This window comes from Rhizophagus irregularis, chromosome 24 (genome assembly GCF_026210795.1).
Source record: "Rhizophagus irregularis chromosome 24, complete sequence".
Classification (NCBI taxonomy): Eukaryota; Fungi; Glomeromycota; class Glomeromycetes; order Glomerales; family Glomeraceae; genus Rhizophagus; species Rhizophagus irregularis.
Genome location: NC_089452.1, coordinates 869,729 through 884,965, shown reverse-complemented (window position 1 = coordinate 884,965; position 15,237 = coordinate 869,729). Strand labels below are relative to the sequence as shown.

Sequence of the window (15,237 nt, the reverse complement as noted above, 5' to 3'; positions counted from 1 at the left end):
GTAACTAGAGTCATCATCATCATCATCATCATTATATGAATAACTGTCAAGCTCTACACGTCCCAATCTATTACCAACATTATCATTAATGGCAAGTTGGCTGATATAGCAAACGCATTCGCGTAAAGTCGGATTAGTATCAGTGGGTTGAACAACATGGGAAATATAAATGGTGGTTGGATTTGTTTCTTCTCGCTTGAGAAAATATGTATCGCTATAATTTGATAAAATTCCATAATGGAGGCCATTACAGGCCATTTCACCAAATATCTGCGATAGGATACGTTTCTTGAATCTAAAATTTGGATCGAATCTTCGACGCTGGTCACTAATAAAATTTGGATCCATTATTCCACGCCGGTCGTTATATCGATAAATATCCCAGAAATTATAACCGCGTAAATCAAGATTGTGGCGCGTTTTCATTTCTACCGGCATCTTGGCCACTGTGGAATTATTAGTGCATAGAACATGATCAGAAGAGCCCAAAAATCCGGCGGGTGTCTCATCAAATATTGCTCCTTGTAGTAATACTGCTTCGACAGGCAATAAAACATTTTCTCGTAAACGACTTTTTGCATTTCCTTCAACTATGAGAGATGATGCACTTATGAATCCAATGGGAATTGACCTCCCGGAAGGGGAAATTGCGTACCAACAAGTCTAACAGTTCGAAAGAATCCGATCCATTCCCTCACGTTGTCTGGAAATCGTGGGTAAGCAGGTATTGTCGAAGTTGTATTAGGTGTATTTTGCGGGATCCATTGGCAAACTGGAACGACCTGACCTAGTAATTGACCTGCCGTTTGAGCCATAATAGAAGACTATTAGAAGAGCGAGAAGAAACTATCGTTCTTTTATGAAAAAATAATCATTATATTGATTCAAATTCCGAATCAGTTTTATTTGATAAAATCATAAAATCACATTGCCGTCATACAATAGATCCTGTGCGACAGAAAAGTTTCACAACTAAGCCACCTTAATTTGCGCAGACGATTAACCATATGGTTGCAGATTTCGCTCATAATAATAATTAGTTAGATTTTTCGTGTAATTCCAGATGAATAAATTATATTCGAAAAAAATAATAACGAATCGCAAAAGATTTAAATATTTGAGTTTATTCAATATGTCCCAATTCACGAAGATGCTCTGGAATAACTACATATGGGTCTTCGTAATACCAAACATACCTTAGGGAAATCTGATTCTCTCTTTCTTGAGTTGATCCCGTGCTTGCTGTTTGATAAAATTATTGGGATCTCTGTGAAAGAATTCGATATATTTTTCATGTTGGGAACCTTGTACTTCAATCGCAAAATCATGTTCTGGATAATATATATCAAGTTCTAATCCCTTAGGGTGTTTAGGAATTTTCAAGAAATCTGGTCGGCGAATGCCTGAAGATGGTCCCAAATATTTAGAAACAATTTCACGACGTAAATTTTCATATTTATTCCGGCAAATTGGACACCAGGTATTATGATTTTTAATCGCATGAAGCGTTGCATGCCATATATGTCCTTTATCACATTTCCATAATAAATCTGAATAATAGTTATTAAAATATGAGATAGAGAGACACTCACCATTTCGGCTAAATGCAATTTGCTTGGCTTGATCAATATCACAAGCATATCGTCCAGAACAATGAGGACACCATGAATTTGCATTTTTAATATTACTAAGTGGTGCATTCCATTCATGAACCTTTAGAACAACGCCACAGTAAAGCTGTCATGCAATTAATATATTTTTCGGAAAGACATTTTCCATTTCTACTATGTGCAATTTTTCTAGCATTTCAAGAGTATGTTTAGCTACACTACGACCTACACAGTATGGACACCAAGTATTTGATTTTTTACACTAGAGAGACAGGCATTCCACTCATGGCCTTTAGAGCAACACCACTTTAAAGGAGTTATGTTATTAATATAATTATCAGAAAGACAAAATCCACCACACTCTTTAGCAATTGTGCAAGCAATATTCAAGGATAATTTTAATTGCATTGAGAATTAGTAGGTTTTACATATATGAATTTCTATTCAAAATCTGTATAAATTTGAATCCTATAATATTATAGTATATGTTGATAAAGATTAACTAAAACACTAAGATCAATTATAAACTCTCTACACCCTTAAAATGGTTAAAACTAACTACTATTCTGGTTTAAATCCTGTAGTAGTGCAGGATATAGGTATAGTGGTGAAACACCAGAAATGTGGTGTTCTTGTGTTCATTATCCATTTAAGAAACTTCTTGAATATAAACTAAAATACTTCTCCAAGAATGGATTTATTCAAATGATTGAAAGATCATATAAAGATGGGGAATTTAAAGCTGAGACTAATAATTCTACGGCATATGTCGTTATATCGTTTTTACTTTGCCTCACTTCCTCTTTGGACTTTGAGATTCTTTTGAAAATTTCACCTAACTCCTTTACTCCTACTCTCCATTTTTTGATCAGATCCATTACTTCGTCTTCGTCAATCGATTTATCTTCTGTTATATCTTTGTTTTTATTTCTACTTGCCGCGATTTTGTCTAACCCACATACGTTCTATTTTGAGGCATTCGTGGATGAAGTGACCGTCCCTGCTTCCTTGTTGATGTCTCTTTCCTTCTTTCCGTTTCTTATGTTTTTGTTTTTTTTAAAAATCATTGCACTGCATTTCTTTATTAATTTCTGTAAAGGTACGGACTACGGACTAATATACAAAACCGCAGACCTCAAGGATCAACGGCTCTATAGCAAGACAATCCATCTAAATACAAAGTGTTAATTATAATAATATGTACAGTACTGTCGTGCAATGTCATGATCCTCATAAATAAGTCTCCCAAATCCTATAACCATAAATAAAATGAAACCTAACTAAAGAAGACACTCCTAAAAAAAACAATGAAACAAAAAAACAAAATTATAAACAAAAAATTAACCGTTACGGAAGGAAATTTGTTATAAAAAACTGAAACTTAAATTTTTAAATAAATAGGGCCCAACAGCCCTACGTCCAGTGTATTATCCCAATTTAGTTATCATAATTGTAAATTAGTATTCAGTAACATTTTTTACATGGGGCCCTTTATGTTAATATATTGAATTAAAATAATTCGAAATTAGAATTCTTAACGATTAGTCGTTGCATTAATGTCACATTATTTGTCTATCGTAATAAGAAGTTATTATGTTTTTCCTAATCTGCGTTGTTCTGCGGTACTTTTTATCATAAAACTATAAGTGTTCTCTATCAAAACACTTGCAATGTCTACTCTTTTTAGACAGGATCTGCTTGAACGAATTAGGAAAAAATTTATTCTTAGAGTATTCTTGGAGTAGCAAATCGATTAATATTTATCGTGTGTTCGATTACTACTTAGATTATCATTTAGATTTTCCTTAAGAACACGCGTCATATAAATAGTTTTTTTGAAAATTTTTTTGTAATTGTAATACGAAATCATCAAAGTGGCTTAGATACCATCTTGAGGTTTGATATAAATAAACCTGTTGTAAAAAAAACGCCCTAAACATGTCGATATAACAAAAAAAAAATTATTATGACGACCGGCTTTTCTACATTTTGTTATACCATATTAAGAAGAAATATAACGAGAGATTTATTTAGAAAGTATATTGTCCGTTTGCATAAGGAAATAATGAATTATGGCGAAGTATGAAATCTTATTACAATGTCATGGCTTTTAGGGCTGAGTTTAAGATATCGTTGTGAAATTTGCAAAAAAAAATTAGAACTAAAAAAAAGGAACTATAAAAATCTATTGTTCCTTTTTCTGTGCTCGCACTTTTGTACACTTTCACATAGTCGAGAACGATTAGTTTAATCTTTATATTCGACAATAGAAATTAGTCATTACGAGATATTTCATTAAGTAATTATAATGAATTACTACAAAATCTTGTTCCGAAAGTACAAAATCCTAAGAAACATAGCCGAAGTAGGATTAGGATATTCATTACATTCATTACATTCATGTGAATACAGGATTTTGAAAGTGCGGTAATAATATTATTAGTATATTATTTATTAGTATGATTTATATCATGTAAATAAATAGTCTAGGGATACAAAAATAACACTAATAAACTTTACTAGAAACAAACTATAATTGTATAAATGTTCTAAATGGTGCTAAACCAAAAGTAATATTATTGAGATTAAGAAGGAAATAGAAAAAAGAAAATCATATTTAATTTGAATCGTTAACCTTCTAATATAAAGTATATAATTAAATATGTGAATTTTCTAAAGTTTTTCCATTATTTAACACCGACCGCCGACACGAGGAATGCGAGCACCAATTCCGATTTCACATGCCAGGTTACAACAAGACAGATTAGGAACTTTGCAAAGTTGATCAGGACATCTACCACGACAAGAGTTGGTACGACACTTTGCAACAAGAGAGGCGCCAAATTTCCTAGCAAGAGCGAGAAGAATAGCAGGCAAAGCTTTGGCTTCAACATCTTTTTCATCATTCCCTTGACGTTTTACCAAATGATCGTCAAATGCTAAAGTAATAGCAGCAAAAATAGCCAAAATAAAGAAAAGGTAGAAAAGCTTGAATTTCATTTTGATTTTAACTTAATTTGATTTTTTTACGAAGAAATGTTCTTTGATCGTTTAAGTCGTGTGGAATTGAAGGTATATTTATAGCAAAATTTGAAAGGTCGTCCTTATTCTACACTTAAATTCAAAGAATGATCCAAAGAAAATTCCACAATTTTTATTTTTCGTGCAAACAAATCTTTTTCAAGATAATCTTTAGAGGTATGTTTTTTTAATTAGTATGTAATACAATGATATTAATTTGGTATAAAACGCATTCGAACTAAGCAATTAAGGAGTTTAAATGTATTTTTCATTGTCCATTTATAGTTACTGATCAATTTTTTTTTTAATTTAGACAATATTCACATTGTAATATTTTTAATATTTTGTAATATTAATAAGGACAATCTGCAAAATATGATTTCGACTGGGAATTTTCGATCGACCAAACCGAGGTCTGGTCTGGTTACACCAACCAATAAAATTCGCCGATCGAAAAATTTGAATTGGCCCAGTGGATCATTGTTTACCTCAAAATTGACTAGTGGACCATTGTTTCCCTCAAAATTAAATGCAAAAAAACCCACATACGTTAAAAAAGAAATACAAGTGTAATCTAAACATCACCAAATTATTTTATTTTTATACTCTTTGTTTATCTGTTATACTCTGTTTTATATACAAAAGTTTTTTTTAGAGATACCATGTAATCACTATTAATAAATTTTAATTATTGTAAATGATTAGAGATTTATTACCAATTAAATTGAATACTTAACTTCAGATAATACAATAAGCCCAAAGAGAAAGTTCGAACGTGAAAAATCGTGTCATTTTCGACAGAAATTCGGTATGTATAATGAATGTATAGGTCAATAGGATCGAGATCTGTAATGAAGTAGATGACGGAATAATAAAACTTCCATTTTTGAAATGATCTGATTTTAGCGATTCTTTAATTTTTTGTTCCATTTCGCATTCATTAGCAAATCAGGGACATTTGTTTGAGGCGATCAACGAGTCCCCTATTTTTGTTGTAAATACAAAACTTCCATTTTCAAATTATTTTAACTCCCTAATCTATTACTTACAAAATTCAAATCAAGAGGGAAATACCGTTTAAAGGTAATTACGGCTTTATGAGTACAATCAAAGCTCGTTATAGTGAACTCTCGGTTCCAACCATTTTTGTTCACTATAACGAATATTCACAAAACGAAAGATTTCTTTATAGTGAACTTTATATTAATATTTCTTTTGACGAAAGTATTTTTGTTAATTTTTGATTTTAAAGCCTTAAGAATTCCAATTCTGTGTATATTTAGACCAATGAAATATTTTTATTAATTTCTTTATTAATAATATATTATTTCTAATTTTTCATTCTCTTTTGTATAATCATTTTCAGGATTTGAATTATTATACTTATAATTTCTTTATCTGATAATAGTGATCTCGTAAATTTAATTCCTTATACAAATAATTTCATTGTTATCATTTAATTATCAATAATAGAGTGAAATACCAATCCTAATTTTGTATTTAAAGTGATTCGAGAACAAATGAACAATGTACCTAATTATTTCACGTGATATTCACTATAACGAATATCGAGGAAGTTTACTATAACGAATAAGATTTATTAGTAAGTGAACTGGGGAATAAAAAAGTTCACTATAAGCCAAATTTACTATAACAAGCTTCACTATAACGAGCGTTGACTCTAATCGATTCGATTGTGAATCAGGTCTTAATTATTAGCAAAATGTAAATCAGGGGTATTTTTACTAATAATACAAAGTTATAACTAAAAGTAAAACATTCAGAGTTGTACGAAATCACAACCTTGCATATAAATATCCTAAAATTGCGATAAAGCTTATTTAATCTGAACAAGTATAAATCCTCATTTTCGCTTACTCTGGGAGTTGATACATTACTGTTTTCAGGGTTAATAAGATTAAGTTCCGAAATTACTTAGTGAATATTCGGTCTATTATCTGGTTCGTGTTGCCAACATTTTAATAAAATAAAGTAAAAATAGATTGTGAAAAAACATTGCGGAAAAGTATTATACCCTATTTTATACTTACTTTGATATAATCCAACAAATATAGCATTCGTGTTTAGTATAGGTTCTTCTCTTAAACCATTAAGGATAAGTAACCTAGAGCGTGATCGTCCCCCGTCTTGTATTTAAAAGACGATTTTCGACTTGTTAACTCCCAGAATAATACTCCCAACCCGTATATATCAGATTTTTCGATTATGCGATATCGAAAAATTTAGGGTCCATATAAAGTATTATGTGCTCCAGTATTATCATCTGATTTTAGACATGAACACCCAAAATCTTCTATTATTTATGGCAAGGTTGGGTTCGTCTGTCTGGGTAGTTTACTATGGTAGATAGGGCAGCCAGTAGTTCTTTTTTAGTTTGTAATTTTTTGTATCAATGGTTTTTGTTTATTACTTTAATAAATTGACTTACAATCTTAGCGTAAAAAAAAAAAAAGTTATTCTAATTTTTATTTACAACTTCTTTATGGTACATTAACAAATTAACCATAAACGAAAATTCATAATTAAATTCCGAATAGCAATTTTCTTGTTAATTGCTGCGGAAAAAATATTATCGCAAGCACATATGCAGTTGTCATGAAATAAAGTAACCGTGAGTTTGATTACGCGATCTAGGTCCTGAGGATTGCTATGATCGTAGGATATCTTGAAAATCTACAGAAATTATTGAACTCCGAAACCCTTTTCTCTTAATAATTTTTCGAGGTAGCAATTGATCCATATCAACATCGACAAGAAAAGTTCGAGGGGATGTTTTTCTTTGACAACATATTAGACAATAAATATAACTACTCACGAATTGTATTTTGTGGAATGTAGAAATTGTTGCCGTGTTTAAAATTAGCTTTATGTGAAGAATTTCTCGTGTACAATGATATCATACTATCAAATCACTATTTCTATTTCTATTTATTATTTAAAAAACGATCATACATCAACAGAGTAATAAAATTGGACATAAATACTAGATAGTGAACGTAAATACTAGATAGTGATATGATTCACATAATAGTTGTAACCCTCAAACCCATCATGGTATTGCGAATTAAAAGTCTTATTTGTTTAAGACGTATATAGATTACCTATCAAATTACACTTTAAATCTGGAAAGATAATACTTAAGGCATAACCAATGACCGCTTCAACATCATCCTTAATACAATTTATGACATTTTGACAAGCTACAAAAGACGTAAATTGATCAATCAAGCCTAATGATTTCGCCATATGTAAGGATTTCGGAAATGAATTGTATTCAGATTTCCCACACTCTTTCAAGTTTAACCACAAGTGACGATATCCTTTGGTTATCAAATCTGCACTGTCGGATTTCCTTATTTCTCCAATTTCAATATTAAACGTATCAATCTTGCCATTTGATGTCAAAGGTGTTAACTGTCCTCGCACGTCTATCTCCAATTTTTCTACAAATGGTGCTTGTTTGTTATCTATAGCGCTTTGTAATCTCATACCATCGAAGAAAATAACAATGATGGTGAATTTCCATTCATGAATTAAAAAAGAACATCTGTCTTTGCTTCCTAATAATTGACAAATTTTGTTAGTTTTTCTATACACGTCGTACATTCACTAATTACGAAATTTCGATGTTACTGATAACGTAGTATACTAATATCCATTCTACCTTTTTTTCCCTTAAATTCTTGAATGAGTTTGTTCGCACGAGAATAAAGACCGTTCCAATTTCGAATACATGCGAATGATCTAATCATGATTATCTCTAACTCGCTAAAATATTGTTGATCTATCGGCATTTCTGAATTCCAATTTTTCTACACATCATCGATAACACATCCTTTAAGTCTATCAAACGTTTTGGTGTTTTAGTTGAAGATTACTTGAAGATTGACTAAATTCTGTACGGTGGAATATTATTATTACTATAAGTAACAAGCATGAAAAAATAGATTAAGGGTAATATAGGAAATAAACTAAGTATTTGCATTGAACCCTTTTCGATACATATATACTTGTTTTCGTAAGTTACTGTTTGAAAAAGGGCCGTCAACAAAATATTAAATATCCGAAATATCTAATTATTCACCAAGGTAACTGAAATTTGACTTACGAGTCTCCTTTTATAGTCAAGATCCTGTAAAGATATGCTTCAATTTTACAATGACGCTCCAAAAGTCCGGACCTAAAAAATGTTAATTTATCCATATGAAAACTAAACCGTTAAAAAATGTTTACTCGTTTTCAAAGGACCTTAGTATTTAGTAACGTTAATATTTTTTACCTTGTTACAGTATTCACAACTAGATTCGTGCAGTGACTGTTATAAAAAGAACATGAGAAACCGCCGAAAGATCATTTTGCGGTACAAATATCCTATTTTGTTAATAGCTGCGGGAAAACAAAGATCGTGCTAGAACGATGTGGCAAAGATTCCAATTTTAGTTTAGACGTATTGTGACACAGTATAAGCCGCAAAAATTACTTTTTGACCCTCCTCGTGTTATTTTTTTGGCCCGCATATATTGTGTTACATATAGGAGGGTCAAAAAAAGATGTCAAAAAGATAATATTTGCGTATAAGCCACGTTGTAAGTTGTAACTGACTCGTTTCCTGCCAAAAACTACGATTCGTACACAAAATATCTAGATCAACATAGTTTCTTCGGACACAATAAAAAATATTACACGCACGACCTCATCAACGACTGGTTTGAAAGCATTCACAAAGACCATTAATTATTTATTTAAAATAACAATTATTATTATTATAACGTCTTGCGTAGTGTATAATTATATGGTAACAAGTTTTAAAAACTATTGTGTTTAATATTCCACAAATTAAAGAAATTATTATGATATTGAGTTGTTATAATATAATTTTTATGTAATGATATATTGATTTGATATGAAAATTATTTTTCTTGTTTCTTCCTTATTCGTGAATTTTGTATCTAATTGCTACCAAATCACAAGTAATCACGAGCTTTCCCTATTTCTTGGATTATTTGATCGATCGTTGCGTCATACAAATTATTATCACATGATACAACACAGAAAAGTAATCTGTATCACATTCCCATATTCCACAAATCATTGATGCGATAAATATTTATGTATTACAAATATGTCATAAAAAATATTGCAACACTTTTTCTTTTTCATAAAAATAAAAAATAAAAAATGACCGACCTAAATCGAGATATTCTTTATTTAATATTTAAAAGATTACAAAATGATAAAAAGACACTTCTTTTATGTCTTTCAGTTAATAGAACTTGGTGTGAAGTAATTATACCAATTTTATGGAAAAATCCATGGAAATATTTGAAGAAAAAGAAGAGATTATTATTAAATGTGATAGTTTCACATCTTTCAAATGAATCTAAAAATGATTTAATGAGTCAAGGAGTTGATTTTTTAATAGATTGTTATCAAAAACCTTTATTTGATTATATTAGTTTTTGTAGACATTTAAATTTAAATTCGATTAAAAAGATAATCAATACTATTAACGAAAAATCAAAAATTTCAATTATTAAAAATGAAATATTGAATCTTTTTATCAATGAAAGAAGAGAATTTACACACCTTTATATACCTTATCAATTTGATCAACAAATAAATCTTATTCCTGGGGCTGAACAATGCTTTTCAAAACTTGTATTCCTCAGTTGTAATACTAATATAAACGATAATGTTTTAAATGGATTAATTGAAATATGTGAATCAATACAAGAATTAGAATTTAATATTGAAGTTCAAAATAATAATTATGGAATTGTTGGATTAATTGAAAATTCCAAAAAATTATTTAATATTCGTCTTTTACCCAATAATCAATACGTTGGTGATTCATTTTGTAAAATTCTCGAAGATTCATTGATTCAACATTCAAATACTATAGAATATTTTAAGATAACCAAACAACCAATCACAAATGTTCTTTCATCTTTTATAAATCTAAAAGTATTAGAAATGGATTGTTATTATTATTATACTTGGAATTGTTTGAAAAATTTATCCTTACCTTTTTTACAAATATTAAGAGCTAAAAGAGTTCCAATTAGAGCTTTAACAAGTTTAATTGAAAATACGAGTGGATATCTTAATGAGATAAATATTGATTGTATAAATCATGATGAATTTGATAATAAAGTAATTATTCAAACTATTTGTCAACATTGTCCCAATCTTAAATTTCTTAAAATGTTATTTAGATATAGTGGTACTTTGGAATTAGAAAAATTATTAATTAATTGCAAATATTTGGAAGGTTTATTTATTCTCGCTCACGATAATTTATTTGATTGGGATAAATTATTTGAAATATTGACTAGATCTTCCCCACCTTGTTTATTCAAGTTTAAATTTAATTTTTATAATAATCAAGTTAAATTTGAATCTTTGAAATTATTTTTTGATAATTGGAAGGATAAACGTGATAAACGTCCAATGTTATTACAAACTATTTCATCAAATAATTTTATTATAAACTATTTTAGATTAAAAGAACAATATAAGGCTGAAAAAGTGATTGAAAAATATGATCATTATACTAGGTGTGGGCGTACTTTCGAAGATTTTGAATGGTCATGATTTTTTTGGGGGGATTTTTTTTTTCTGTATATAGATATGTATATAATTGTTAATAAATCATCCTAAGATGGATAATAATAAAAAAAATTATATCTGTCAAAAAAAATTAAAATTTTCATTCGATCAAACGAAGGCGAAGTGAGATTTTTATGGCGATACACGTGATGTCAATGTTATACCGTAAAAAACCAACGTCGATCAAATGTCGATTTCACTTTTCAACGATACTGTTATATGTAACGTGGAGGCACATTTATGATTAAAGCAAAAATATAATGTTTGTGGGGGATTGATTGATTTTGTGATTTTGTTAGAAGAAAGGGTAAATGAACGTCTCCGTGATCATGAATTTTAATATAATCGAACCCTATTAGAAAATGGTACGCGATTTAAATAAAAATTGATCGATTTTACGAAGTTTTTGGTACTAATATTAGCCTTTTTTTTATTATTCGAATCATAGATAAAAGCACTCGTGAGTAATATAGAAGGCCATTTATTACAAATTAAAAGTAGATTATTACCGTACTTCAAACTTTGGCAAATGATGATGACAAAATTTCTTTATTACAAATAAAGATCTAGAGTGTAAATACATATGAAATAGCGTTATGAGGTAATTGTGCCTTTGGAATTTGATTATTAAATATTTTAAAGAATGTAATTCTAACGTAATTGTAATACAGAAATGCATCATTGGGAGTTCCTTTCAAAAATGATCGAGTATTCCTCTTGCACGATTAATTATACTTTTGGCTGGGTCAAACTGTCATAAAAGCACCAAAGAAAAAGCATATAAAGCAGGTGGAAATCACTGGCCAGAATTTCTACTACATTCGCAAGAAAAAAAAATTTGACATGTTAAACAAGGTAAAAATTGCTATATTTTCATATTATGCTCTGCAATTTATTATTTATCGTTATCGCATCATCAACTTATATATGCAAAGCGTTTAGTCTTGATTGACATTCCAGATATTTTATTTCGGCGATTTCCACGGAGAATCTTATATTATTCATCGTTATGTGGTACAATCTACGTTAAACCACTAAGGTTTTTGTAATGATTTGAAATCGATATCAACGAGAGATGTATGACATGACACAATTGGAGAAGACCATCAAGAATACTAGGAAGTTTGGTGAGATCAACTAACAAAGTTGATTCGGTGATCCAGTTTATTCTTAATATTTTAATTTTAGCAAGTACATAATTGTGGTATTTAATTGAGATAATATTTGATAATATATAATAGAAATTTTGTTATAAACCTGATATGAGAAAGTTATTTATCGTGTGATACTCTTTTGTTTTTGTAAAAAATACAAAGAAAAAATCTAATAAAATTTTGCTAGATAGTTATACACAGTAAATTAACCGTGTATACATTTCAATAGTACCCAACAGAATCTTAGTAAATTAATAAGTCACACAAACTTCTATTCCCTATAAGGCTATAATTTTTAACCCGATTTTTCATAATTAAAATTAAAAATAAATCAATAGGAGAAATCATCTTAAGTTCATAACTACATTTAGTTGATAACCTCATGTCTGACTGATTTATATTAATGTTTTGTTTATTCTCGCGATATTGGAAAAAGATGTGAAACAGAATAGCACTAATAATAACACCCAATATAAATCCGATTGATCCAGCTATTACGGGAGCTTCTGCTTGATTCTCCAATAAATGAATATCTACACGAGCAAGAGTCATATCGCAATAGAAGACATTATCTAGACCAACGCCCACAATAAAATCGATAGGCTCATTTGCTCTAACAGCAATTCCTTTATCAGTCGTTTTGAACGATCTTGAATCTTTGGGACCGGCTAGGTCTATTTCCCAAAGCGTCATTAGATTATTATATATTATGTAAACTCCTGAATGTCGTGCACAACTATGAATATGTGTGAACGTTGTGTCTAGAACATAATTTCCATCCTTTGGTGCAGTGAATCTTACGACTGAGAATCTACCATCATCGCCTGGATGCATAGCTACACCGTTAGCAGTAAAAGCTACAGTGGAAGTATTCGGTTCCTTTAAGATAAAATCCGTTGGCTTGGTGTTATAATAAACACCCAGCCAATGAGTATACCATATGGTATCACGCCCAAACCAGGCAACTATTTCGCCATAGTCATTTGGTTCCGGATCTAAGTGTGTAAATAAGCTGAGCGTTCCGGTTACGTGATAACCGGTAGGTTTTGAGCCGTAAGACCATACGGAAGAAGGGTTATGTATAAGAGAAAAGTCAGAACTTAATGACCATTTTGTCATTATTTTTAATTATCATTTTAATTTTTCTCGACTCCTTCATAGTGTGCATATTGTATCGCGACTGAATCACGTGTAATTACCAAATAGGGTAAGGTCAATTTTGATAGTTGATGCAACATTTATAAAAGACGAGTTGATCCTTTTGATTTAACGAATAGTATGTTCTGATTTTTATTGTCTGGTATGTTATGTTCTATTTGGTAACGATGATGTTTTTCACTGATAAAACTGATAATAAGAAAAGTTCTTGTCTCGAGATCCTTGTAAAATCGGAAAATTACTTTTCTCAATCTAGATAAATATTTCTATTTGACTTCAGCAATTATTAATAGAACAGGCTAAGAAATATAATGATGTGATCAAACATATGTCGTATGATCACCGATTGGTTTACCAATAGGTTTGTTGCAAAGAAAACGATTATCTAATATAGAAACAGATGATTATGTATCCAAAATTAAGAATCCAACCTGATCAACGAAGAGCTTAGCGACATCACTTATAATTTAAAGATAAGAAACAATCAAGTAATCAGATAATTGATGAGGTCAATTAACAAAGTTAATCCAATGATTCAACTTCTTATATAGGTAAATAACACCTGAATAAAATAGTCTTAAGCGTAAAACTGTAGTGATCACGAGATTATGGTGTTATATGAGTTTTTTGAGTATAATAATAAATGTATAATTTATTTTTATATTACATTTCTAATAAACTCATAAAATAAATAAATAAATAAAAGAAATCATCTTAAATTCAACAATTTACACTTATCCGATAACCTCATAACCAGCATTACCGTTCTGTCTATTCCCACGATATCGGTAATAGATACAAAGTAGAATAGCAGTAAAAATAATACCCAATACAAATCCGATTGATCCAGCAATTCTATTTGATTTTCTAATAAATGAATATCCACACGAGCAAGAGTCATATCACAAGCGAAGCTATTATCTAGACCAACGCCTACAATGAAATCGATAGGCTCATTTGCTCTAACAGTAATACTATCAGTTGTTTTGAACGATTTTGAATCTCCAGGGCCGGCTAGGCCTATTTCCCAAAGCGTCAGGTTATTATATACTATGTAAACTCCTGAATGTAGTGCACAACTATGGATATGTGTAAATGTTGTGTCTAGGACATAATTTCCATCCTTTGGTGCAGTGAATCTTACGACTGAGAATCTACCATCGTTTCCTGGATGCATAGCTACACCGTTGGCAGTAAACATTGTTAAAATGTCAGTATTCGGTTCCTTTAGGTTAATATTCATTGGCTTAGTGTTATAATAAACGCCAAGTCAGTGAGTATACCATACGGTATCACTCCAAAACCAGGCGACTATTTCGCTATAGTCAGTTGGTTCCGGATCTAAGTGTGTAAATAAGCTGAACATTCCGGTTACTTGATAACCGGCAGGCTTTGGGCCGAAAGACCATACCGAAGAAGGATTATGTATGAGAGAGAAGTCAGAACTTAATGACCAAGTCGGCATTATTTCAAATATACAACGTATAAAAGACGTCGCGTAGATGAGCAACGTGCAACAAATATAAAAACGATCAATCAGAAAAATTTGATTGGTAGTTGGTGTGTGATCGTCAGATGACTCAATTTGATCGGTTCTTGAAGTCGGTTCGAAGTTCCGGAATCTTTTAAATTTAAGATCGGTTCCAGAATCGACTCGAGTCGAC

General features: G+C 30.4%; 6 protein-coding genes across 6 annotated transcripts; 1 reads left to right on the top strand and 5 right to left on the bottom strand.

Moving 5' to 3' along the window:
- Positions 1-4,301: 4,301 nt before the first annotated feature.
- On the bottom strand, positions 4,302-4,610 carry OCT59_015915 (uncharacterized protein; the record flags this gene model as incomplete). Its single annotated transcript, XM_025321319.2, has 1 exon — positions 4,302-4,610. The coding sequence occupies one exon, from the start codon at positions 4,608-4,610 to the stop codon at positions 4,302-4,304; it is 309 nt and encodes a 102-aa protein (XP_025169208.1).
- A 2,412-nt stretch (positions 4,611-7,022) lies between these two features.
- OCT59_015914 (uncharacterized protein) lies at positions 7,023-8,446 on the bottom strand (the record flags this gene model as incomplete). Its single annotated transcript, XM_025321318.2, has 2 exons — positions 7,023-8,212; positions 8,317-8,446. The coding sequence occupies 2 exons, from the start codon at positions 8,444-8,446 to the stop codon at positions 7,734-7,736; spliced, it is 609 nt and encodes a 202-aa protein (XP_025169207.1). The 3' UTR covers positions 7,023-7,733.
- A 177-nt stretch (positions 8,447-8,623) lies between these two features.
- OCT59_015913 (uncharacterized protein) lies at positions 8,624-9,383 on the bottom strand (the record flags this gene model as incomplete). Its single annotated transcript, XM_066132137.1, has 4 exons — positions 8,624-8,678; positions 8,761-8,832; positions 8,932-8,967; positions 9,304-9,383. 4 exons carry the CDS (start codon positions 9,381-9,383, stop codon positions 8,624-8,626), a joined length of 243 nt encoding a protein of 80 aa, XP_066003156.1.
- Positions 9,384-9,791: 408 nt separating this feature from the next.
- OCT59_015912 (uncharacterized protein) lies at positions 9,792-11,246 on the top strand (the record flags this gene model as incomplete). Its single annotated transcript, XM_025327861.2, has 1 exon — positions 9,792-11,246. Exon 1 carries the CDS (start codon positions 9,831-9,833, stop codon positions 11,244-11,246), a length of 1,416 nt encoding a protein of 471 aa, XP_025169206.1. The 5' UTR covers positions 9,792-9,830.
- Positions 11,247-11,791: 545 nt separating this feature from the next.
- Positions 11,792-13,553, bottom strand: OCT59_015911 (uncharacterized protein). The gene has a single exon (XM_066132136.1). The coding sequence runs from the start codon at positions 13,532-13,534 to the stop codon at positions 12,659-12,661; it is 876 nt and encodes a 291-aa protein (XP_066003155.1). The 5' UTR covers positions 13,535-13,553; the 3' UTR covers positions 11,792-12,658.
- A 729-nt stretch (positions 13,554-14,282) lies between these two features.
- OCT59_015910 (uncharacterized protein) lies at positions 14,283-15,038 on the bottom strand (the record flags this gene model as incomplete). Its single annotated transcript, XM_066132135.1, has 2 exons — positions 14,283-14,798; positions 14,862-15,038. 2 exons carry the CDS (start codon positions 15,036-15,038, stop codon positions 14,283-14,285), a joined length of 693 nt encoding a protein of 230 aa, XP_066003154.1.
- Between the last annotated feature and the right edge of the window lie 199 nt (positions 15,039-15,237).

Excerpts from the sequence above, each read along its gene's own strand:
- OCT59_015911 (XM_066132136.1), bottom strand. The coding sequence starts at position 13,534 with ATGACAAAATGGTCATTAAGTTCTGACTTTTCTCTTATACATAACCCT.